The sequence below is a fragment of the Sitodiplosis mosellana genome, unplaced genomic scaffold (assembly GCF_009176505.1).
Source record: "Sitodiplosis mosellana isolate CC-2019 unplaced genomic scaffold, AAFC_SMos_1.0 Smas_scaffold_6166, whole genome shotgun sequence".
Classification (NCBI taxonomy): domain Eukaryota; kingdom Metazoa; phylum Arthropoda; class Insecta; order Diptera; family Cecidomyiidae; genus Sitodiplosis; species Sitodiplosis mosellana.
In genome coordinates, this window is record NW_022601407.1 from 1,973,830 (window position 1) to 2,001,562 (window position 27,733).

General features: G+C 35.3%; 2 protein-coding genes across 6 annotated transcripts in view; one reads left to right on the forward strand and one right to left on the reverse strand.

Annotated features, from left to right (window-relative positions):
- Positions 1-24,247, forward strand: part of LOC129574973 (leucine-rich repeat and immunoglobulin-like domain-containing nogo receptor-interacting protein 2) — a 48,151-nt gene extending 23,904 nt beyond the window's left edge. For all 5 annotated transcript variants that reach the window (XM_055457702.1, XM_055457705.1, XM_055457703.1 and 2 more), the window contains 2 exons: positions 1,129-1,362; positions 19,280-24,247. In XM_055457702.1, coding sequence (XP_055313677.1) covers positions 19,310-20,920 — 1,611 coding nt within the window. In that variant the 5' untranslated portion in view covers positions 1,129-1,362; positions 19,280-19,309 and the 3' untranslated portion in view covers positions 20,921-24,247. The remainder of the gene's footprint in view (positions 1-1,128; positions 1,363-19,279) is intronic.
- A 757-nt stretch (positions 24,248-25,004) lies between these two features.
- LOC129574989 (uncharacterized) lies at positions 25,005-26,642 on the reverse strand. The gene is made up of 3 exons (XM_055457726.1): positions 26,300-26,642; positions 25,381-26,208; positions 25,005-25,305 (listed from the first exon to the last, which is right to left on the reverse strand). Exons 2-3 carry the CDS (start codon positions 25,763-25,765, stop codon positions 25,139-25,141), a joined length of 552 nt encoding a protein of 183 aa, XP_055313701.1. The 5' UTR covers positions 25,766-26,208; positions 26,300-26,642; the 3' UTR covers positions 25,005-25,138.
- Positions 26,643-27,733: the final 1,091 nt, after the last annotated feature.

Sequence of the window (27,733 nt, forward strand, 5' to 3'; positions counted from 1 at the left end):
GCTCAATTTTGTCCAGCACAAAAATGACATTCATCTACATTTTTCAAAAAAAATCACAAAATCCAAAAAAAAAAATTCAAAATTCTCTCGGTTACTATTAGTTCACATAATTACGCAACAAACAGTGCAAAGAATTGATTGAAAAAAATAAATTAGGTTCATGAAATAGTCCGCGATACATTTTTCTGGCAGTCGTACGCTCAATTTAGTCCATGACTGTATGTGAAAAAAGGGGGAATTTAAGCGAATATTTATTAAGGTATTTTTGAATCTCTACGACAATAATGGTTGCTAAAAGTAATCAATTTCTATAGACTATAGTCCCAGTCTAATTTTTTTTTCTTTACTATACAACTGTTTTGTTGGAATCAAACTCATATTGATTTGACGAATGACTTTTGTTTTATGCGTGTAGCGATAAAACTATGCAGCATCCAATTGTATAATGGACATTGTACATATATGTAGATTGATTGCTGTACCAGAATCGATTCAAAAAATGCTAATGCTGTGAAAATAGATCCCATTGAAAAAAAAAACAGTCGCGTAAGAACCGCAACATTTTTTTGGTTACAGTTCAAAAGGCCCAATCGTTGCTTCATAAAAGTATATAAGATGGTATCCATCGTGTGAAATGTTTTCAAGGTGTTCAAACAAAACGATTCACTGATTCCATCAATGAGTTGCGTCATTTACATGAAATTGTGTTGTTTCAAATGCATTAAGGTGTGATGATGGGTAAAATGACTTTCATGATACTGTGATATCTTTTAATTTTCTATGATTCGTTAGTGGTGTTTTTTTTGTCTTCAACCAATCCCAAATTGATTTTTAGTCGATCTCTCAACGAATTTGACCTGAAAATAAAAAATTTACCTACTTAAAATTCGTTGTTTGCTGCGACTGCATTTTGGATAAATTCACTTAATTTTGATATCTAATCGGATAAAGAAAGTGGAGACCAAAAAATCTCATATTCCTCTCAATATAGACCATTCTAAATGTGACATTGTTTCTCTATCAATCATTCAACACGTACACACATAACCAATATCAAACTAGAACTAATGCATTTAATAGAAAATTCAGTAATTTCATTAATAGAATTTTTGTGTTCATTTCTTTCAGTGTGATAACAAAATTGATCATTACCATTTTAGTGTTGATGAGTTACAACACTATTCGGCTAGACTGTCGACAAAAATAAAAACGCCAACTGAATGGTTATGGGAATATTGACATATGGACATCGATGCGTAGCTCATAAGAGATTTACGAAATCAAGATAATCGTTGAGATATATTGATTTACGCTGCATTTCGAGAGCTAAAGTGTTGGACATCCAAAATAAACCCAATAAATGTGAGTAAAAAAAAACTAAAGCATTCTACAAATATGGCATTTCAAATGAGGCTGTGAGAATGAAAATGGCAATACAGGAATAAACATTCTGAAACGCATCAAGAAAAAAAAATCGCAAAAATGAATCATGAGTTCTGAATATGCAAAAGTGAAACATGAATTTACATGGGCAGCATAGGAGGTTCATGGTTCACTTTTGCGTATTCAGAACTCATGATTCACTTTTGCGAATTTTTTTTTCTTGATGCGCTTCAGAATGTTTATTCCTGTATTGCCATTTTCATTCTCAGAGTCTCAAATAAATTATAATTATTGCTGATAAACTGTTTTGGTGAGGCCGGTGAGGGACTGAATCATACGAATCCAATCAGACAGTGTGCAGTGTGAATCGTTCACACATATAGCCCATAGAATTTTGAGCAGCTGGGAGAGATTGATTTGTTGTTCATTCACCAGAATTCAATTCATATCGGCATGTACATCAACGAGGTGTTAAGCTCTAGCCAAAAATATTGAATATTGAATATTGGAAAATTTTCGATGATTTCACTCGATTGCACTGCTTATTCGGATTCAAAACTCATTTTCATGATTATGACCTAGAAAATTGAACATTTATACATTGCATATCATTTTTAATAGCAAAAAATTCCATAAATATTTGAAAATTCTCCTAGTAAATAATACAGACTGTCTGTATTACTGTATGTTAAACATACTCCTATCATGGGCTCGATTCACAAACATTAAATTTCGAGAAAATTTCATTCGCACTATCAAATCGGAAGATTGAACGAGATCGATTCATTACTTTCAGAATACATTGCGGAATATTGATTAATCGGAATGAAATATCCAATAAATTGTTCCAATTTATCAATTTACTTTTCTGTGAATGATTTATACTGTCTTTTATATGCATTGGCTTATGCTCATGAAATGTTAAATCTCGCGTTTTACATGGGACCATCCGTCTTCAGATTATAATCTGAATAATTATTAAACCTTTTGGTTTTAATGCGTTATAAATTTTGTAATAAATTGACACACTGTTAGAAAATTTCCTCATCTCCATTTTGCAATTACCGGTATTATGCGAGATTCACGGATATTCGCATATTACCAGTAATATCCACATTAAAATGTTCAAAATGTTGACAATGTAGCTGTGCTGTATGCAGTATGCACAAGCACATTACCCACAGGAGCGTACTATAAACTATATATTAAATACGAATGAATCTATTTGATCTCCACAAATGGTATTTGTGAAATACACTATCGTTCTATTTTTGTCAACAAAATATCCAGAATCAATTGTTTCGATAAATTCATTTTATCTTTCATCTTTCAAATAAAATTCAATACATTCCAATAGCAACAGTAAACACGAAATTATGTTCCGGAATCATTTTGGTAAATATTATTAACTGAGTGAACAATTTTGATATGAAACGCAAAAATCAATAGACCGATACTAAATCCAAATATGGAAGTAATGTAATTCGCGATGAATTGCTGATGAATTGATTTAATTCCTTCGAGTCACTTTTTCAACGAACAATTACTTCTCACTTATTCAAACCACGGACGATGAAATGTGAGTGTTCACCAAAATATTATGCTTATTCCTATTTGTAAATAATTTGGCATGAATTGAATTTGGGCGTATTCAACGCTTATATACATGTAACTGCAGTACTCATATTTTTTACTGATTTTTTATCCAAACCGGTGTACGATCCGATCCTGTGGGTGGAGGTTAAAAAAATTTAAGACTCAACAAACGTCTTTCAAATTTGATGACCGAGGAAAGGACGAAGAAATCAAATTGACGGAAGGGTTACCCGGCCTGATTATCCCTTCACTGTACACCGGTCTGGTTTAAACATACATGCTGATTGAATGTACACTGAATAGTTGTGAATTATGGAATTTAACTAATTTAAAATCAAGATTCAATACAAGCACCTGGGAAACGTTTAGGCTAAGCTGAATTTCGCATTTGACAAATATTCCTATGCATTCAATTAGTTGCCTTGCTTGCTTCTTTGGTTCCGTTAATTCTTTTCATTCATCAAAATTACAAGGAAATGTGATCGATAAATATAACAAAAAAAAACATTATAATTTACTTATATCCAAGACAAGTGTAGTTTTTTGCTCAGCACCAAATTGGGCCATTTACCACCATTTATCCGGATTGATAGCCCCCATAGGTAGGATAAATTGGCTCTCTTATGTGGAAGATTTATCCGAGGATGAAATTTCGAAATTTTCCAAATTGGACCGAAATGATTCTCGGTCGTTATGGCTCGCTAAATCGTACAAAATTAGAGCATTTGCCACCATTTATCCGGATCAATGGCCCCCATAGGTAGGATAAATTGGAACTCTTTTTCAAAAATTTATCCTCGGATAAATGTTCCACATAAGAGAGCCAATTTATCCCACCTATGGGATATTTATCCCACCTATCGATCCGGATAAATGGTGGTAAATGGCCTAATTTAGTGCGATCTAGTGAGGCATAACGACCAAAAATCCTTTCGGCCCAATTTGAAAAATGTCAAAAATTTATCCTGAGCAAAGAACAGCACTTGTCTAGGATATTAGTAAATACTTTTCAGTTCACAAATATCAATATAAAACACTAATTTCAATTCGATTTATGCATCTGAACATCAATTCATATTCAAATATAAAGATTTCCTTTCATTATAAAAAGATATGCTATTTTTTGTAATGTTTTACTTCAAATTTGGTACCATTTGTACGTTTTATGGAATTCCGTTTTCTTAAACGAAAAAAAAATTGCGATTAATATTACAAATTCCAACCATTCTTTTTATTTCACATTTCTACAGCATGTACAGTTTTTGTTCAAAATGTCATTTGTGTAGACTTTAAGTCAATTGAAATTCCAAAATCAGCATTTCTTTGCAGGTCAACGCGCATATTTCTGTCACATGGTTCTATAGAAACACGGGATTCACTTGCTTTCTAACAGCAAACTTGGTCGAATTTTCGTCGATTTCCGATAATTTACTTAGAATCGACTTAAATTCGGTCTGATTTACTGCTTGGGCTATCTCTCACACGCGGTATCAATTAGCGGTGAAATGATCTTGTGAAATAACTAACATTTTGTCTTTTTTCTTGATTATATAAAATTAATCCAGAGTGTATACGTTGGGTTGAATTAAAATCTGTAGTTGGACTTAGCTGGCTAAACTCAGCTGGCTAAACTCAGTGAATATTTGGATACATACACACAGCAACATAAAAGCTTTTGTATGTGCGTAGAAAAACTGTTTTTCTTTTGTTCGTGTGCATATGACCAAATAGCCGTTGAGCTCAGCCAGCTTAGCTGTGTCACAGATTTTTATTTGGCCCAATGTACATTCTGAAATAAACTAAAAGTATATTAAAATATTAATTAAAATCCAAAAACATTAGTAAATTAATGAATTCATTGTTATACTGTTGCTATATTTAGGTATTGAATTTCATGTATATTCCAAGTATATTTCCCGAGGGGCAAATCACTCTTTTTGCAATTACTTCCCAAAAGTTGCAATTACTCCATTTTTCAACAATTACTGGTGGGTTGCAATTACTTGTATATGAAAAGTAATTGTAAATTTTGAGGTAATTGCTGAAAAAAAGAGTAATTGCAACTTTTGGGAAGTAATTGCAAAAAGAGTGATTTGCCCCTCGATATTTCCACTCTCTGAAATATTCACATCACATAGAAATATACAGGCGAAAAAATATGGTCCTTCATTTGATTCTCCACATTGAAACAAGCTTAAAAATTAAACCGAAATTTATGGCCACAAACCGCACCTAGACTACTGAATGTGACACCTATGAAGCGAACACGAAACAAAACCACATTTCATTGTGTTGGCATAATCACTTATTAGGTAACATGTACAATGTACAGTGTACGCCATCAACCGTTTGCGCGTTTCAATCAACCTGCACGTGAACTTTCTCTTTTGAACCAAATGCTCCCCCAGCATCTTTATCCGTATTTGAAAATTACACAGTTGTGAAAACCTATAACTCGAATCTTTGGTAAAATAGCAGCCATCTCCTGCTGTGCACTTATCATTTGAACAATTCACATTATGTATCGATATCAAGCAGTCTCTTATCCGAACCGCATATCAATTTTTGCACTGTATGGGATGTGCTACATTGCGGTTATTGGTTCAACAGTGTTTTATCATTGCACGCTCAGTATCAAATTCATTCACACAGCATTTTTTACACTCTGCCATGTTGTCACGTCATTCAGTCGTAGCACACACACACACACACACTGAGAGGACAATCATCACTGTCACTTTTTCAACCTTATTTATTTTCCCTTTTAGTAAAATGTGATGTGTAAACCTTGGTGTAGACCATGTGCATTCACTGGTTAGATGAAAATTTACTTGTACAGAGTTTATTGGTTTTGTTCTTTCAATAAATCGAAAAAAGTATGATTTATTATAAAATTAGTGGTCAATTTTGCACTTCATATCTATCGTTTTGACAATCTTGAGCGAGGATTTATACAATTTACTAGAATTGATATACCTCTCTCTGAGTTCCATCACATGGAATGATACGTGTGACGGCATATTTTCACACGGAACTTCGTTCCCAGTGCGCCAAGCACTAGCTACATGTAATAACGTGTGGTTTCTAATATTCGGATACGTTCGCTCTATATATAGCAAGTGCTCAGTGCACTGGGAACGAAGTTCCGTGTGAAAATATGCCGTCACACGTATCATTCCATGTGATGGAACTCAGAGAGCTTTTCCACACTGAACGGCTGTTTTCTTTGTGAAAAAAAACGCCGATTGAAAATGCACCTGCACATTTCAATTCTGCAAAACTTCATTCAAAGCCTTGTCATTAATTTTAATTGGCAAGATTTCACCAATCAGAAATGTTCTTTATGAAAATATGAAATTTCGTCCAGCAAATGCTACGACATATTTTCGAATGAGAAACGAAATGACCATTGAATCAATATTTATTTCAAAAGTAAAAACCTCAAAACCTCATGCAGACTCAATTTAAATAAAATATCACTTTTTCTATACCATTTCATTCATTCGTTATATTTATTGAGTACTTCAACTATGTCGAAAACAAATTTAATTTTTCAAATTTTTTCAATACTTATCGTCTTGCATTGAATTTCATTTGACCGGACTGTGTGAGAGAAAAAAAAGTACTGTATAAAAGAACGAAGCAACTGAAGCAATGCTATAAAATGCTGTTTAATTATTAATAAAAGAAAATTGAATTCACCGTCTATCATTGGGTGAGTTCGAGTCACTTTGAGAAAAATTCAATTTCAATATCAATATTCTTTGAGTGGATGCAAAACCAAAAGTGCAATCAAATAACTGTTATACTTTAATAAACCCTTCGTTTATGTTTACGTATGTACGAGGAAAAAATGAATAAATAATAGGATCAAATCGGTGGAGAAATGTGATTTCAGGCATTCAATTTTCGAATTTTCATCAAAAAAAAAGAAAGAAAGAAAATGCAATAAATTCTGATAATGCCTCTTGTGTTACGTACAATCGAATAGAAAATATGGTGTACGCGTTCACACATATGGACAATGATATCAACGATAAATTTTCTAACAAACAATGTTTATAGTTGATTCCACAAAGTTCTTGAGTTCCACTCAGCAATGTTTCACCACAAAAAAAAAAGTAGAATAAAAACCCAATTTTGTCATTAAAAGTGGAAAAAATGTCCAAACGTGTCAATGATTTTGATTTGCGCACCAAGAATAAAGGCGATCAATAATAAACAATGATGAGCAATGTAGTTCGAATGGAATTCCAGAAAATCTGAGCATTTCACATTTCTAGCTGTTGTTTATTTATATCGTCTCACATAGCTGTTGGCAATTCGATTTTCATCATTCGTTAGCATTTAAATTTCCATTTCCAAGACTGATTGCGATGTGTTTATTTTGCACGATTTATGTGCTAGCTCGGCGATGCCACTTCTCATGCAAATTGTTCACTCCATCGATATTTTGCTTTACTTTTTGCGCGCATGTTTTGCATTAAACGTTTTTTATTTTATTTTATTTTTTTTATTGTCCATTCGTTTATAAAATCCATACAGGAAAACATCGACTGAAGATTGTTTAAATAAACATACGTGATTCATTCACACTCCCGATATTACATCATGTTTCATGCGTCAAGCGACTCAAATTAACTTGGAAAACTTACTTGGCATATTTTTGATATTTGATATGAAATTAAATAATGAATATATGTACCTCTATTCTAATCGAGATGAAACTGCTTAAATTGATGACCAAACATTTACTAACAAAACATCGATTTGATTTCATGTAATTCAGATGGATAAAAAGTCCATAATTGTTTGTAGTTTCTTCGTATTGCAATAATGGTTCGAAATAGCTAACAAATTAACTCTACATGCAACGGACCATATTCCTTGGTCGTAAGCATATTAACAGTAAATCGGTAGCACTTTGCAGGTTTCCTATTTTTCTTTTATTTTTTAAAGACTTGCAGCTATCAAAGGTGAAATAAACCGGACATCGCCCTAAGTCAATGCAAAAACATTGCTTCGAATGCAATAGCTATTTTCTGCTTAAACAGCAGAATGCATATAGTGTTACGATAATGAATACCAGCTCATAAGTAACATATTTCTTTTTTTCATTTTTCTGGCGCGGTCATTTTCTGCTTATTTATCTTTGATCCCCGTCCCGACCGGGTTGAAAAGCAAACAAATCATAAATAAAAACACATGCAAATCATTATGGAATACCAGTTTGCAGATGGTATTTAAAAAAAAGAAGATGATGATTGTGAAAATAAATAGCTTCGATTGCATATCTGATAGTTGTAGTGGTTTTATCGAAGCAAAAAATGAGCTGAACCGCAACTTAGTCGTTCAGTAACTTATTTTTCTGCTTTTTATGGGACTTTTGAGATTTTTTGTTTAATTTAATCGCGTGAAATGGTTTTACATGAGATGCCATATCTTTTATTTATCGTTATCTCAATTTTGTGAAAATTGAAGTGCTAATATCGGATTTTATTATCTCTGCTTTCATAACAATAAAAGAAAGAAAGGAAAAATTATAATTAAATTGCGTCAAAAGTAGTTGTAATGTGTTTGCCATTACAATTATCCATTGATAATGATTTCAAATCGTATTTTCTGGTTTGAACAACGTTCAGATTATCTGAATAGCTTGTCGTATGAAATGAATTTCAACAGTTGCATAGCAAACTATTTCCCTTTTCGTAGTTGGATGCGATGCGTTCCTGTGTAATTCCTTTAACTTGGATTCCATTAAGGAAATTGATATTTGTATTATACCATGTTATATTGCTAGTGCACTGAGAATACTGCCATTCAAATTGGAATTATCAAACGATTTTGTGTATCACCGCCATCTAAGTGAGTTCAACCAAAACTGTCCATTTGAATAATTTGTAATGCTTCTAGAATGGGATAATAGGTTTCTTCTGCTAAGTTTTAGAGCATATTAAGGTCTATAATTTTGCTGAAGAGACTTCTTTTCTATTTTTCTTTTCATTTCGCCTAAACTCACTCTTATTCTCAGCCACACTCAAATATACAGTATATACATATACCATACATCGTATCCCAGCACTAACAACTCACGTATCGACAGTTAAATGTGAAAGTGCTACGATAACTTTTGATTACGTATTCGATGCGTTGAACTTCATTTATTGCATGTATTCAAGACGACTTCAAATGGTCGAAACATAATTGCTAATCGCATTTTACGTTTACATCATTTCTTTTGAACCACACGCACAGTCCACGTGGAAAGTATTCCACGAACAAAGTAGTTGAGAAAAAAAACGGTATTGTTGTTTTTTGTACATGTATAACAAACATCTATCGGCGATTAAACAGAAAAAGGCACACAAATTACTATTAACTTGACCACTTCGTTGCTGCGATGTGTTTTAATTCGTAAGATACACTGAACGACTAAATGAATATGCCGCAAATGGAAGGCGATAAAATGAATAGAGCGCAAACCATACACACGTTGATTTTGAAAGCAATGAATAGAAGACATCACAATTATGTGCAATTACTCGCTACGAAAATTATTTTTGCCCAGAAAATTATGCTCACGTGTATCGGAAGCACATTGATTTGGTGTTAATCTTGAAATTCGGAGTATTTTTTTCTTTTACTACAGTATATTGAATATATGTACACTGTGCAAACTTGTGAATAGGAAACTTTTATATTTCGTGTTCTGCCTATCATTTTACCAATTATCTTTTGCTTGTTTTGCAATATGCAACTCAAATGTTATGATTGTTTCAATGACCAAACGAATATCAAAGACTTTCCATACGATAAATGTGAAATGATATTCAAAATTTGTGTATTGCACATGAATGTCGGACACATTAGGAACAATGATATTTATTTTCGTTTTGCCATTATTTCTCTGGAATGATTTGTGTTCATTTTCCCAAATGCTTCGCAATTGTTTCTTAACAATGATGTTCTCGCCAAAATGAAGAACAAAACTGCTTTCTGTGAAAATCCAGAAACACTGAATCATTTTCGTGAGTTTCCAGCGTTTATGTGTTTAAATATTTACTATATTTTATAAGGAGAAAAGGAGGAGGGTATGCAAAGTACAGAAAGAAGGAAATAAACTTTTCAAACAGTTGTAAGCGTTCTGTTATAGCTCAAAATCCAAATACGCGAAGAGTTAAGAGCATCAGCATTTGGGTAGACATATTCGATCATGGGGTTTATTCACATTTTTCTTCCGCTATGTCTACTATTTCAGACGTGAGCTTCATTAATTTTAATTAGGCTTTGCTGGTTCGTTAGTATTTCAAAACAAAATGCACAATTGTCCAAGGAAATATGTATGGTATCTTCAAAATCACAGGGTATATATACGCATGAAGATGAATCAAAACATGCCCCAGAATATCGAATATTTTGTGTCGCTTTGAGTTATATTCGAAAATCGTTTGAATAATGAATTTCGTCGATTTGGCAAATAGATACAGTACAGGTTTCTACTGATTTCACTGGAATTTCATACCAAATACAGAAAGAAAAAAACTTTCAGAAGAATCTAGACAATTTCTATTTTCGCTCAAACGCATGAAAAATTCACCAAAGATGTTCACCCATGAACAATGTTCATTGAACATTTTCTCGAACGTCATTTTTTTCCTTTTTGAAAAAGCGAGAATACAAAGCCTTCGCATATAGCAGACGAGCGCTTCGCTTCGGTCACAGTTTTTGGTGAATGTAAAAAGTAACGAATTTTGCAAACATTTGGAGAAATCGAGCGGATGAAATCACATTCTATGCATCGTCGCGGTGATGACTTTTGTTAGTAAAACTGTTTTTCTTCATTGTTTATATAGAGTGGCTTATATGAAACCAGACATGCGAACGGCCAAAATTTTATGGGGGGCACAAATACATTTTCAGGGGGTCAAATCCATTTTATCTTAGTGTGAATGGCGTACATAGCCCATCCTATTCAGAAGAGTAAGTACTGTGGAGCAATCTTAGCATGGCAAAGACCCCCTTCTGAATCTGATATATTCAGCAAGGGGTAGATTGTCGAAACTCCTCCTGTTCGCAAGTTTACTATAATACAAGTTTTACTGGTATGTATAATTCTCTTGCGATTATACATATAAAATGATACAGCTGTTTCACTTAACAAACATTATCATTTTCATGTCTCGAAAAAGTTTTAGACGACCTTTTTTGCCCCTTGTTCATCCACTTTATCCTTCTTCAGCTTTGAATGTGAAACAAACTACTATAAGTGAGAATTGGTGAATATACGTGATATTAATGTGCGTATAGATTGCAGTTGTGCTTGCGCATGGATTGGCAACCAAGTGAAAACATAGAAGTGTTCAAGTTTTTGCGGAAAACTGACACTTTCGCTCATATTCCGCATTTCAATTTTATTTTAGATCATTGATGCGACAGTCAACCACAGCTTCATACAAATTCAACTCGCATAACTCTCATCCGGAATTGTAACAGCACAACAGAGAAATAAAGTGTTGTCAGAATTAATCTTAACAAAATGCCAACGATGAAAAATTCAATTCATCGTGAATTTCACATTAAAAATAAACTAGGGTCGCCAAGTGGCCGATGAATCGGCCAATAATAAACACTTCTTTCTTTTTAAATTGATGGAATGGTTGAAAATTTGAATGGCACGTGTTATTGATTCCGTGAGTGAATTTTTTGTTTTGAAAATAGCAGATTTTCATTGCATTATTTTTTCTCTGAGTTTGTTATTCAATTTGTAAGAAATTAATGAAGTTGGTTAAAAAAAATTTAGACAAATTTAAAAATTCCTAATTCACATACATGCAGACCCGCTTCGCGCGCGGGTCGCTCTCGTTCCGGTTCTGCACGCATTTCCACATTCACAAAGCATTATCTGCATATATGTGACTTAGGAATTTTTAAAATTATCTAAAAAAATTTAAACAACCCATAATGATTTCTCACAAATAGAATAACACACTCAAAGAAAAAATAATACAATGAAAATTGGCTATTTTCAAAACAAAAAATTCGAAAAACTTTGGGAAACCCGGTACCCGGAAGAAGGTGTTCTCTAACATGCTTCAAACTCATGTCAAACTTGACATATGTGAATTCTGAATGGCATTCTGCACATCTACTGTTCGCGACCTTTCAAATGGTACCACTGGCATCAAAATCAGTTGGGTATGAAATGGTTAAAATGATACCAAAACTTTTTGGGCTAGCGCATTAATACACAGTAAACACGATGGTTCTAACTTTTAGAACCGCAATATGAAATTTGGCACTAAAATCCATTCAAGTACCATTTGTACTAGAAAAAGTTCAAAATGTACTAAATCACAAATCAAAGCTTCATGTATTTATTATAGAACTTTTGAACTTTTTCTAGGGCAAATGATACTAAAACAAAGTCAAGTGTCAAATCGCATCATTGCTAGAATCATTGTGTTTACTGTGTATATAGATTATCATTTTATGAAGAAGTAAAATAATTGTCTTATGAGTTTTACGAATTCAACAAAGATTCGATACAATTTCCAAGAAGAAAATTGTGTGAGACTTGGAGCTGATCAAAGTTTTACCTGTACGAGGGAGCAGGGATCGAAACCAAACCAAACCGAATATTTGGTTTGAGTGTGTGAACAAACCAAACCATTCGGAACGTTCTGAAAAAAGGTTTGTACGGCACACAGAAACGTTTATGCTTACGTGTATTAGTATACAATACTAACACAGTGACAACACGCTTGAACGTTGCTCATGCAAACCATTCTCAGAACGTTCCGCTTGATATGGTTTGCTCCGATGAACAGAGAGCGAAGCAGTGAAACCGTTCCGAAACCGGTTTATTTGAGAAACGTCAAACCGTTTTCGATCCCTGTGAGGGAGTGTGCTGTATCAATTTTTGAGAAGGGTAATTCACTTTACAATTGTTCATATACAAATTTGCGAATTAAAACGAAAAGTTTGATGTTTTTCATCGGAATGTTCACAGTGGTTCTGGAAAAATGTTACAGCTGTATTAAATCCCTTGACCTGTACTGTTGCAAATGATTCCATCTAAATCTGTTTAAAATGCCTATGCTTTTGATAGACTAAAAATTGATATGTTTCACCGAGAACCACATGTGTTGATATAAACAGTTTGAAAATTAAACTAATCCGTGCAATATTGAATAAAATCATGAAGAAACGAAGTGTTGTCAAATTATCTCGTGATAATATAGCCGTGTCTATTGGAATGAATCTTCTTTTCGTCGGCACTGATCGAAATAATGTCTTTCAAACAATCAAATTCAAAGCCCCTTACTGACAAAACAATTCAAATGGCAAAAAAATCATTTGAATTACACCAAGCTCAAAACCACATTGCAACTGGTGGAGCAAAAAATGAGATCACAAAAGGGCAAATCCGAAAAGTTTGAATGATAAAAGCAGTTTTTCTATCTGTACGTACTACGTAGTGTAAAGTGCAAAATCACAATTTAATAGACTTAAACATTAGCTTATCTCAAAGTATACAAACAGATATGAACCATATTATCCGTTGGTTTTGCTCCCGCTTCTCTTTTACACATCTTTTCTTGGTCGTTTGTTGTATCCATTGATACAAATATATCTAACTTTGAGTGTGAGGCAGTTAGTCCATACTGTTGTCTCTATGTTCAATGTTCACCGCTGTTGGAATGAAGTGCTGTTAAATAAAGTCACTGGGTGTATGCTTCATAGCCATCGATATTGGTCTATATTTGTGAACAGCACAAAGCAATCTGAATAACAGCGTACTTATGGCATTGAAAGGAATGAAAATTCCGAGAATAAATAGGTTTTTGCCTGTTTTATTTAACTTATTCTTTCATCGTGGGGCGTTAGTGTGTATGTGTGTACTTTTAAAGCTACTTGAGAGAGTTTCGACGCACACGTTCCGTTCCGTTCCCGGCGTTTGACTATTCCGAGATCAGGGTATATTCGCCTTATCGAGAAAAAAAAAGAACTCTCAGCCGCTTTTAACGATATTTCTCAATAGCGACCGAAATTCGCATTTTGTACAATGCAATCTATGAAGTGGCGGTACAACAAAAATAAATTTCGAAATCTCATCATCATCATCATCGTCGTAGTAGTCGTCGTCGTCGAAATTGACGCGCCCTATCGAAACTCCTAGGCGATTTGGCATACAATCGTTTATGCGCCGTCAATATCGTTACTCATATCGATTGTGCCATTTCACATTTAGCCAGGAAACAAGTTATTTTCTGCGTTCGCTCTTTCGAAACGATTTTTTTTTCGGCAACAAAATCGCCTATTCATCTGGTCAAACACATATTGGAGTGAATAAATTGAAATGGTTTTTTCTTTCTCTCTCTCTCTCTCTCTCTCTCTCGATTTGTTCCTGGGGCGAGAATACTCTCTCATTTTGTCAGCTTTCGGTTATTATTTGATCAGCACTTGCCGTCACATATAGTTTCGTCACCCATTGGTTCGGCTTTCATCCGGATTTATGTTCTTGACACAAACTGATAGATATATTCGTTTATTTTGATCAAATCGTGTGCATGCATTCAAAGTGAACAAACTAGCCCGGGAGCCAATGGCCCATTTTGAAAATATTTGTATTGTTGTATCCACCTAGTTTTATTGATATTGCAGATTTGAATTGTGGATTCCACAAAAATTACCATTTTCATTTGGCTCCATTTTAGATAGATTATTCTATTAGTTTTTCCAGTTGAAAATTCGTTTGAAATCATCACATGCAAATTTCAACACTTTGCCAGGATTCTGTTTTTTCCATTTTCTGTTTTAATTGTTTGGCGTTCATTTCTTTTCTGTTCCACATTTTTCAATATATTATTTCATTCACATTGCCAAGTCCATTAAACCTGATGTATATTATGTGCGGGAAAAGTTTAATGGAATAATAAAAAAAAGACTTTTAGTGTATGCATACATTGGTGGCAGCAATGTCCTCAAATACAAATTAAGTGTTTTTTTTGTTTAGTTTTCTTTCATTTATACTCGGGCTTCCTTATTCCATTCAAGCACCATCCCAAAGAAGTAAGCTGCAGCAAGGAGCAGCTTGTGCTAAAACCGAAATCGAAATCGATGAAAATAAAGCATTGAAAATCGAATGTTGATGCTCAATTCCGGATTGTTCAATGTGTTTTTGATTTTCCCCAAAGTTGAAACTACGTTTTGTGTGAGAAAATTGAATTAACCAAGCCAAAAGTTCACTGCTGGGTAAATAAGGTTATTGAAAAGAATCGAATAAATAGAAGAGAAAAAAAATTCTGCTCACGTGCTCTATTTTCAACGTCGAGAAAGCCTCTCGCAAGAGGAATCTTTTTTTTTTGTTTTAATTTTATTACCATAACTTTTGTTTGTGCCATTTTGTTGGGAAAACAATTTAGTCGGTTTCCCATTACAGTATTGTCGGATATTTGGAACACGATTTGTGAATTTACGTGCTTTTGCAATGGTTCATTAGCTCGTTTGCAATGTAGAATGAAATGTGAGTTCGGGATAAAGGACGTATAGTGTTTGCATTTTCGTTTCGAAATATTTATTTTAACGTCGAATATAAAGAAAAAGTGGCAGTCAACTGAGTAAGAATAATAAATAGGTAATGGCATTGTAGAAATTAAAATTCTGAATTCAAATATGTGATATTTACGAAGATTCAATCAATAAAAAAATATCCTTCGACAACCATTCGAAGTGGTTCATAGTCCAATAATCTTTAAACACATAGAACGAAGGAGGAAATGGAAAATAAACAAGCTGCAATTGATTAAAAATACTTTTGATAACAGTGATTATGTTTGTAAATTTAAAAGTCATGGCCAGAAATCTGGCAAACATCCTCTTAGTGCTTTCTTGTGGAAAATGCTTAAACTTACTTTTGTAAACGGCATATCTATGGCATGCTGACTCCCCGACGTCCCTATATTCATTCTTCGTTGAATTTCGCTTCGGCACTATCGACACATCTATCCCGTTGGCGGTGAAGCTGCTTTTTCCAATTTTGTGTTTGTCGGATGCACTTCAATTGAAAACCAAATGCTTTTAGATTCAAACGACAATCAAGTCGATCGATGACAAAAACAATATTTAAATACTAATGTTTGTTCAGGGTAGTGCATTTGTGCACGTCAATTGCAAACTCGGGCAATTTCAGTTCGAAGAATAATAAGATGCTGAGTTTAAATGGCATTTCAAATACAGGGTATCGCACTATAAACGTTACAGGAGCCAAAGTACATGTTTTATTTTCTCATTATTATACACTGATGCTTTGTTCAATCGGTAGTCAATAGGACAAGTGTTCAGCAATGTGAATAACTGGAACTAAACCTCTAAATCTTCGCGAACACATTATGGTTAAAACATGAGTGTCAAATGTCATTGATTTCACAGGGTGTGGCAACAAAATCGAACAAATGAGCTCTTGAACGAAATGAAAACAAATAGTTTTTTTCTCTATATTTTTGAAAAATGAAATGTATTCCAGTCCGCATGTAAAAAATCAAAGACGAAGCAACCTCCCCAGGCCGTGAATGCTCAAAATTTATAAGAGAGATCTTACACTTGTGTTGTTAGTAGGTCTTGAACGACCTAGATGTTTTCTGGAGAATATCTATAACTCTAAATGAGTTTTTTTATAAAGCAACTCTAATAATATGGCACTATACTAAAGTATACAGTTGGAATGAGAAAAAGTTCGTGGCTATTCATGGGCACGAAATAATGCCAAAATGAGATTGGAAATCAACGGACAATATTCTTGAAGAGAATCATGGACATTTATAAACATCGACATATGTATTAATATGGTGTAATCCTGTGTGCAGGGCACAAAAGGCACCCAAGTAAAATGAGTAGCAGCCACTTCGTTGTATATGGCGGAAAGCAACTGAAACCGGCTAAGTTGATTGGATTCAAACATTTTGTTTAGAAGCAATCACGTTAAGTTATACTCTTGGCCAGACGACTAAGTCATTTTGACTGACCATTAACTATGAGGTGACTTAAAGCTAACTACGGTCGTCTATTTTGTTTAAGATAATCATTTTAGCTAACCAAATTGTCCGAAATTATTCGACTAGCTACTCAGTCCAAATATTTTTACAAGGGACGCGCATTTGGTGGCCATATATTGGATTCGTTTGTTTTAAATTGAAGAACGGCATTCCAAAAAAGCTCGACAGTGCCCAAATTTACCCAGCAATGTTGTCTAAACATGAAACCCGTGTTTCATAATCAGCTAATTCGATTGGACGAACTTAAATTTGTTCGCGTTTTTCGTCACACGACGAAAAAAAAATGCAGATTCGAAAGATGTAAAGAAGATTATGCATAATTAGGCCATGGCAAACAGAATCCAAATTATTGAAGTTCATCATAAAGCTACAGCAAAGTAAGCTTAATTGATTACGAGTTGTTTACCTAAAAAAAAATTACGCTTGTCTGTAAATTTTCCGTAATAATCAAGATGGTTTGCATTCGTAGGCTTAGAACGTTCCATACGCCAGCATGTCGCCCCGCATCTAAACAGCATATCTACTCTTGGTCTTTGTGAATTTAAAAAAAGGTATATTCAAGTTAGCAATGGTGCAATAACAAAGCTTCACACATGTTTCAGCTATTGTATGGCGAGGAGCCTAGCTCTACATACATACTAAGCATTTCGGAATTTAATTACAGAAGTTACATGGATTAATAGACATAGGCAACAAGAGCAAACGCATTTTGCAGAGAGTGTTGAAGCCCACAAGAAGCGATGTTGTTGTAGATGACAATGGCGAAAAGCTGATTTCGGCAAACAATGTTTTGCTACAATTTGCATTTGCAATTTATTTCGTTTGGAGCTCAACGAGCGAGCTTCCAATCGGGGATGAGTGGAACACAGGGCCTTTTTTTCCTATGTAAGAGGTCGTGCAATGCACGAGGGCGCTAGCGTCCAAAGAGCGCAACAATTCGGGTGCCCACGAACAAGTTCGTTTAGTAAAACACACAACAATGGCCTATTCGTGGCGCTCTTTGGACGCTCGCGCAATATTTCAATTGTTTGCACATAGCGCCGGAGCAAATTTTCTGCTCACTTGATCATGAAAATTTGCTGAAAATTTTTCTATTCTACATGAGCGCCCGAATACCTTCAGAGACTTTTCTACCCTGACACAAAGCTGTGTAATGAACAATGCAGGCCCAGAAATTGAAATAATAGATCATTTCTAGGGGCGCACATAGAAAATTTGCACAAGGGCGCCAGAGGAGTGAAAAAAGGCACTGGTGCAACACGTTTACTTCGCATCGGTACCATCGCAATGGCGCGCAATATCGAATGGTTGCACTGTATGTGCATTTGACGTATTTTGGCACATAGTGATTGTTTGATATGCTTGCATCCAGTAGGAAATTTGCTCTGACGAAATTGAACAATTCATGTTACAAAAATGCTAATCCACATACGGTGTACAAAATATGTTTGCATATGCATGCGCATGCAATGCCGATGTACTGTATGAACGCCGGATACGCCATTTTCATACGATACACAACAATAGATTCATACAATCAATAATTAATTATGTTAATTTTTTTCTTTCGTTGTATTTTTGTTTGTTACCTAAATCGATTTCTTTGATTTTCTGTTTTGGAAACGTGCATACCTCCTAGTAATTTATCTGGAATTAAAATTGATAGAATGAATTCGTATGCATTTTGTTTGGAACTTGACGTTGAAAATCATTGTTATTGTTTTTTTTTTCTCGTGAGTTCAACTTTTGGCTAAATATAAACGCGATATTTTTATACAGCGACAGTGTTTTAGATTAGCGAATACAAAATTTTATGCAGCAAACTCAAATATAGTTTAGAAGAGTGGCACAGCGATGCTGTCGCACGCAAAAAGGTCGCTTAACTTTATTAAGGCAATTGAAGCCTTTTATATTATTGAAAGGGAGACGCATTCGATAGACATGTTGATGGAACGCGTGAATATTGCGATGTTGCTCTTCTGAACCATATTGCAATGAAGAATATCCATATATCCTTCAAGTACGACGAATTGATGTCCCTTTTTTAACAATTCGCTAAAGTCTGTCATTTATTCTAGACGGTCCATTTCTATTTGGCCGAAAATACTAAAAAAAAATTGCTCATACATAAAAACCAAACGATCCGACGATCTGACAATTTTCCAATTTTCATAAAAACAAGTAAACATATCATATTTTGTACAATGATTGCAAACGTGTTAATTTTGTTCAATTTTTCATTACAGATAAACGGCAATAAATTGAATTCGATAAAAATGAAGTCAACGGCGGTTCAGCTTGCATTCCTTCTCTCTGCCATATACAATGTCAGTGTAGGTGCGTTGGCCAATTGTCCCGGTAGCTGCAAGTGTGATGAACAGAATTTAATGGTTAACTGCGGTGAAGGTCAATTGGATGTTCTCCCTATAGCGCTAAATCCGTCGATAAAACGTCTAATTATACAAAGGAATAAAATCAAAACGATTGATTCGTCAGTGCAATTCTATTCGGAATTGGTATTTCTAGACTTGAGCTATAATCATCTATTCAATGTCCCACCGCGCACGTTCTTTTACCAGAAAAAATTGAAGGAGCTACACTTAAATTACAATAAAATCGGGGCAATTACGAATGAAACGTTCATCGGTTTATCGTCATTGGTGTCATTAAATTTAGGCGATAATTTTCTAGATGAATTGAATGCAAACGTTTTTTCAACACTGCCAAAACTGGAAGAATTGAATCTGAGCAAAAACCGTATCAACCGTATAGACGCTCGAACATTTAACGGCCTATTAAGCTTACGCGTATTATATTTAAATGATAATTCGCTATCAACGGTACCTAGCGAAGCCTTTACACCACTTACATCCCTTGCTGAACTGTACATCGGTATTAACGTGTTCACAACAATCGAAAATGGTGCATTTGAAAGATTGAGTGGGCTTAGTTCACTTGACTTGAAAGGTGCTGGTTTGTCGAACATATCGATCGAAACATTCCGTGGTCTTGAAAGCAGTTTGCGTAAACTGGACATATCAGATAATCGATTGCTGCAAGTACCGACAACCGCTTTAAATCATTTCCATCGGCTCGAAGAATTGATGCTTGGACAAAATAGTTTCGAAACTATACCGAGTGGTGCATTTGCTGGTTTTACCAATTTACGCCATTTAGATATAAGTGGATCGCCCAAGCTTCGTTCCATCGAGAACGATGCATTTGCCGAAAGTCCAAACCTAGAAACGCTATCTATTGTTTCAAATAAAGCACTGTTTGACATACAACCGAAAGCCTTTAGTGGGCTTCTCCATTTGAAAAGCATAAATTTACGTGATAATGCGCTTGCCACAATGCCAGAGAATTTAGTGAAATGGGATGAACTGAACTCGTTCGATATATCCGACAACCCAATCGTGTGCGACTGCAATATTTTATGGTTGCAAATACTGCTAAATGCGCAATCGAATACTAGTCAAACATCAATCGATAATGTTCTATGTAGTTCGCCGGAGAATGTGCGCGATCAGCCGCTTCGCACGTTGCCATTAAGTGTCATCGGCTGTAATAGTGACGACGCTAAAAAGCAAGCAATGTTGGGCATTTTGCTTGTTACATCCGTAGCAATAGTCACTATTCTTTTATTGCTTCTTTTCCGATGCCGACGTCAGCTGCGTGAAGTGTTCAAAGGTCGATGGGGAGATTCGTCGCTAGGAAATAAGGAACGTGAATATCAGAAAACCTTTTCCGATGAAGATTATATGCATGCCAGTGCACGGCATCTTTCGCACGCACCTTGTACGCTTAGCTTACATCAGCCAACATCGAATTATACACATCAATACCATCAGCCAGGCATAAGACCAATACCGGTTACTGAACTCTAGCTAGAAGCCTCTCCACCTCCAATGCGAGGTGGCCTAACATACAATCAACCACAAGATATGAATGATATAGCGAGCCGATCAGCCGTTTTCATTCAACTCAATCAAAATCATTTACTACAAAATAACATGATCGTGGCGAAAAACATTCATGCAACACTTTCTCCGACCATTTGTGATGCAGCAGTACCAAATAAAAAATTGTACAAAAATGAAGACATTCCATTAAGTATTTCAGCATCGTTAGCAAAGCAATCATCACTACCGCGAACGCGCGTAAGAAAGAATAATCACGTCAACAACGCGAAGGAGTACGGTATTATGAATGCGGGGCCACAGCAACAACAACAACAACAACAACAACACCACCACCAGCACAACAACGGCAATGACGATGAAATCGAATACACACACAACAATTCCAATCAGCACGTCCACTATTCGACGATGAACGCAAATGGCAGTAGAGATTATTTAAGAAAAACCACTGGTCATTTGCATCGCAATATAAATAATAATAGTACCATAGCATCGACAAATCGTTACCGCTGGCACAATCAATCAGATGAAATTGCATTGCAATCGCTGCGAAACAATAGCATGAACATTGTGGCCACTACCGAAACTGAAGCAATAACAATGCAATCCAATCATCGTTCGCATGGTTCGAACCGCAAGCAACATCATTTGAATCAAATTAACAACAATTTCATCGTGCCGAATAAAAAGCAATCGATTCATAGCACGAATGACGATCCACGTTCTATTGACCAAAATAACGGAAATAATTATCCGTCTAGACTTTATCACTGAATTGCTCGAATTCTTTTAACGCAAAAATTTGTTGGAAACTAACGCAGTTCAGGTTTTCCATACATATGTTTTTAAGGGGAATAGTCATGTGTTTCGACTTTTTAGCACCATATAGAGAGAAAGAGAGAAAATCGCTTAGAAATTCTAATGAACGAATGAACTCGCGAATATTCGTATTGATGAAACAATTTTCTATGCACCTCTACTTAATTTCACGTTTCAACCTTTGTTACTTTCAGTGTTTATTCTTCGAGATTCTTCTCTGGTAATTCAGCACAAAATCAGTTGCGATTAAAAATTATTCTGTATATGTGTTAACACGAAATTTAGTCAGTTTACAATGGAAAAGCAATGATTTCAAAATTAAATTTCGATTAAGAGCATCATGCATGAAAAAAAAAATCGAAAAGCTATTTAATGGTGGAAATATATAGTATAAACAATAAATTGAAAATGTGATTTAAATTTTAAATATTTTTAAACGACTAGAATAAGGTTTGGATGATACGATTCTAAATTCACTCTTCAAATATACCCAACTATGCAAGGGCGGGCCCAGAGGGGGGATCAAGTGGGGCGGTTGCCCGTACCTTCGTAGAAAAAAACCAAAAATGTCCTCGTTTTTTGTTCTCGTCGCTCCTCAAACAAAATTATCAAACCATTTGTTCGAACCATATGATATTTCTAATATGTGAGCGCAAGTTTGAAAAAAAAAGAATTAAAAACGAGGACATTTAGTATTTTTAAACTTCCAGATAACTTTCTGAAAAATTGATTTTGGTTGCAGAAACGAGGACGTTTACCGAAGAAGAATCGAAAAAATTTTTTTGAATATATTTTGGTAAAAGATATCGTTTTTGCATCAAAAATCGGATGTATTCCACAATTCCTTCGCTTTTTCCAATGAAATTTGATTATTTTGAAAAATACGCCCGTTTTTTTATTCAAAAAACCAAAATATGAAAATATGTTCCCGGTTTTTCGATTGAAAAGAAAAAAACAAAATATGTCCTCGTTTTTGAACTAACTTTGATTTTGCCCCTACCTTGACAAAATCCTTGGTACGCTCTTGCAACTATGAAACTTTAATTTTTATAGTAAACAAAGTTTACAACAAATGAATTAAAGTCTACGAATCGTTAAACTATCGTTTCCAGACAAATGTATGAGAAACCTTGGTGCAACGACGACTTTCGGTCTCCCAAATCATCCTGTATTTGTATTTAGTTGATATTTTGTGCTTCGTTTCATTTTTTTTTTCTGAAATCAACGACAGAGAAAAGAGTGTGACTGAATGCTGTCAATCTTGGTTAAAATTTTGGTGCCATTTTCTGGTTGATATCGATAAAATTCGAAATAAAATATGGACGAAGATGTTGTGATCATTATTCATCAAAGGATTTATTACTTTTATTCCTCTAATTTTGATAAATACACATATATTTCGTAATTTTGAAGAAACAAATTTCAAATGGCCGTATGCGTTTCATGAGCAATTCATTAACATAAACATAAATAAAATTGTTCCACATCAAAATTGCAATATGATTTAATAAGGTAAACATCATCTATCGCAAGATGACTCTGATGAGTTTAATAAGAATACAAATAGAATCCATCGTCAATGTTAATATTGCACATATGAAGATTGCTAATAATAATAAATTCACAAAATTATAAGATTAGTTAACGCAAATAGGACATAAAGGCGTCGCACGCAAAAGTAAGGCTTGAAACAGTTATTACCACACAAAAACCGAATATATATTTTGCTATGTTGTAATTGTGGCTTTAAAATCGAAACGCGAACATATTAGGCATCACTGTGTAACAATTTCAATGGGCTGCTTTTGTGTCCAATGTTTTTTTGGTCGTATTTGCTGACAAACTTATAATGTTGTGTTCTAAATGTGTTACATAAAATAACAGCTACTTATGTCCGATACTTTGATGAATATAGCAGCTCTCAGTCCACAATAGAATATTTTCAATGATGGCACCATAAAAGCCACCACAAATGAGCATACTATTAGATTGTTACTTATTGCCAACAAATAAAACAATTTAGATTAGATCAAATACGGGATTGACAAAATTGCAAATGTAAATAGTAGAATGCGAAATATCTTTTCATTCAACATGTATTTCACAAATACCTATTCAAAACTAAACAACAAAAAAACAAATTTTAATGATGTACATACGTAATGAATGTTTTAGTGGTCATTTCACAAACGTACACTGTTTTTTGCTACTAAATTATTTTAAAATATAGATTGGAAGAATTCTTTGCCAATCTTCTAACTATATTGAACAATTTTAAATTATTTGTGTGACACAATTTCCGACTTAGATATTGAAAATAAATAACAAATCAAATGACTAAATAAAAGCCACATGAAAATCTATTCAGCCATAAGAAAAGCAATTATACTGCGATTGTTCCGGCAATCGATGTCCACTTAAGCGATTGAATCAAATAAATTTGAATAAACAAAATGAAACAAAGAAAAAAAACGATTTTTTTATCTTTCGTTTATCGGCAGTATTATTTTGAAATAGATTGCAGCCTCTATGGAGCTACCCATGGTAAGTTGGCCAAGAAGATAAGCTTATTATGTGGTTTTTGTAAACAAACTGTAACATACATTAATGTTCTCAACACTTTTTGTGGTTAAGCTTTCGCGTGTGTCAAATTTCAATCCATCATGATTGATTCCATAGACTGAATGATGGAGGTGGTTGGCAATTTTTTTTCTGCAGGTTGCTGTCTATGCTAAACATTTTCAGGCATTTTTGATCATATATGCACATGAATGGAGACGTCATTGTTTAATTTCAATGTATTCTTTGATAAATGAACCTGCAGAAGCTCGAAATACTTGTAAAGTGGCGTTTGGTTTGCAAAAAGCCAAACTGATTCGAAAAAGCACGGCAAAAAGTAAAAAGAACAATTTTTTTCATTTACTCTTTGTATTTTAACTGTGAAAAGCTCTGAAATGAAATCGAGAACGAATATGATGATTATGATTAGCTTTAAATACGGAATGCAAATCCAAAATCAGTTGGAATCGGTTTATTGTTCGATATACTATAGGCCTAGAAAACTTACTGATTCTATGATAAGGTTCAAGTATTTGTAGTTCATAAGAGATTTTATGAAGAATCACTGCGCGTAACTAGCCCGAGGTATATGCACACTAAAAACAAATCAATTAGAATGATATAAAAACGATTATGAATCAATATTCAATATGCTAATGAATAGTGATACTCACCTACGAGGTATTTTATATGATCCGACTAAGCCCCGTACTTCGGACAAGGCCACAATACTCAAAGCCCAGCAAAGTAACAAAACGTTACAATTATTATTGTTTGAAAACTTAATCCTACATCAACTAAAAACTATTCTTCATCGGACACGTCGTCGAGAACGTAAACGTAATCATCGTCGCTGTCGCTATCGTTGTCATCTTGGTCGCCTTCGGCATTGTTCTGCGCGGCTGCAGCTACTGCATGATGTTGTCTCGACAGTTGCGGATGCACATCCAAGCCCTTTATCATACAAAGACCTGAAACAACCGAAATCACAAACAACAATTGTTAGCCAGAATATTTCACTTTTTTTTTCAATGTATGATACATACCTTTGTACAATATGCACTTGGCAGCGACTTCATCCCGATGCCAAACAGTGTTCTGTTGATGTGGATGACGTGAATCGTTCCATGTGTTATCAGTGTTTAGCTGCCAGTTTTTGAACCATACATTGAGTTTCGGCACTAAACCATGTGAATACACTGGATGTACATTCAATCGTTCATATTCCGCAACAACATGTCGTCGCTCTCGTTGATACGACCGGTTGCTTTTCTTGCTGATGATCACACTGCTCAGGTGTTTGTCAGTCGTGATGTTTGCTGCATGTGGAATGCACTGACGGCAGACTTTGTAGCGGTCCTTTTTTGTACGTCGATCAAATGGCCGAAAGCACTTTGCACACGTCTGCGATGTTTTGTACTCGTCAACCATCACCACCACACAATTGTGCAGTTTCTTGAAGCTGTTCAGTAGTTTCCGTACTCCGTACCAGGGCACCGCAACCGTTTCTTAATACCAATTGGCGAATTTGGAGCCATTTGAGCTGCACCAAGGAAAATGAGCGATGGCAATTTTCTGGTAAAAAAAGCAGCGATGGTATCACTTGCACGGGTCCCCTCGATATGTTTATCGAGATTGAGGCGAATGTATTTGCGTGCTGTGTAAACCTCCATTCCAGGCTGCAACATTTTCACACGATGTTCGATGTAACTCATCCAATTTGAGGCTCCCTTGGGCGATGGATAGAATGGATATTGATTTCGGTCATGTTGCTTCAATTCGGTGAACAATCGTAGCCATTTTTCCGATTTGCGCTTTCGTTTGCCATATTTCGCTCGAAAATGGTATCTCGGACCGTCGATCGTGATGTTTTCCTGTGTGAAATAAATAAGAACAAAGAATCATGATTATATGCATATAAAAGAAATGACTGACAAAACAAACAAACAAATCATTGTTACTCACTTCCACACCGGATGCGATATGTTTTCGCACTGTGGCATTCCAGGTTCGCACACCAGGGTCCATGCCAAGCACGAAGCGGAAAACACCATTTTCGTACATTTCGTTGATTTGCTCGTGCGAATATTCGTGTGAGGGGCATTCTGGCTTCAGGAAACACAACGAAACAGCCACACTATCCGTCACGATTGCGTGGTCAAATGTCTTGCGATTGCCGACTTTCTGAATCTTGTCCATGTTGAATATTGTGTCCCAGGACACAAATGGATTGCTGTCGTAGACCTTTTTCGAGATGTTAATCGGCTGGCCAAACAGTCCTTTTGCCAACTTGATGGCACCCAATTTGCATGCCATTGAATAGAACAGATGAATATCGATCTTGATGTGCTTCATCTTGAAATCATGAATCGGAATTACACGAAAGTTTTTTATTTTCGGTGGGCGTGCAATGGATGGCATGGCGTTGTGTAATCGATCCCGATAATATCGGCGCCAGAGATCATTCAAGAGCTCGTATCTTTCATGGTGGTTGAACACTAGCCGTTGAATGGTGATGAATATCGGTATTGTCTGGAACCAACTACCACGGACGAGATCACATAACTTCGTACCGACTGGTATTCCGATCATACGCGCTTGCTCGAGCAGCCGCACCACATTCGCACTTGGTACTATATTGTTGAACATAACTGATTTGGTGGCATTTATCACATCGATGTCGCTGATGTTATGGCCAAGCAAATTGAGCTCATACCGTTGCAGCACGAAAAACGTTTTGATACGGGTGTAGCACCACGTTTTGATGTTGTTCTTGACATTGGTGGTGTATTGATCAATGAGCTGATTGAATGCGTTTCCCATGCCTTCACGTTGTGGCCATCGGAAGTTTGGCACTGCTGTTTCGATTATTTGGCGGAAGGCCAACGGCAATTTGTGTCGGTTCTCGTTCAAAATGTTCTTGAAGCAATCCTTGATCAATTCGTATCCATTGCCTCTGAAGAAGTCATGGTTATCTTCATCGAATGCTCGGTTGTTCTCGAAGAGAAACAACAATGACGCCAAAACGGTGATGACGGTGGCTGTGTGGCACCAATTGTTGACTTGTGCCACAAAATTCGCGCGATATTGATCCCGGAGAACCGAATTCAGCGATAGTTTGACCGATCTCGGTCGCCCGTTCTGGGCCCGCTTTCTCTTCATGCTCACCAAATTTGATCTAATGAAAATGAAAATGAAAATGGTGAACAAATTGATTAGAATTATTGCACTTTCGATCAAACACTGACTAAATTAACAATTTGTTTTGGAGAAACAATCAATGAACCATCAATACAACAATCAACTTGCCTCAACGAATTCTGACACCAAACTGACCATGCAATGCTGAAAATCGAATATTGTGCTCTTGTCGTTGTGCAAATGTCCTGTTAGTCAAAA

What these genes read in the sequence shown, in the direction of transcription:
- LOC129574989 (XM_055457726.1), bottom strand. Translation starts at nt 25,765, where the DNA reads ATGGTTGACGAGTACAAAACATCGCAGACGTGTGCAAAGTGCTTTCGG. An exon ending in CAAGTGCATATTGTACAAAG is followed by an intron (nt 25,306 to 25,380) that starts GTATGTATCATA and finishes CGGTTGTTTCAG; the next exon opens with GTCTTTGTATGATAAAGGGC.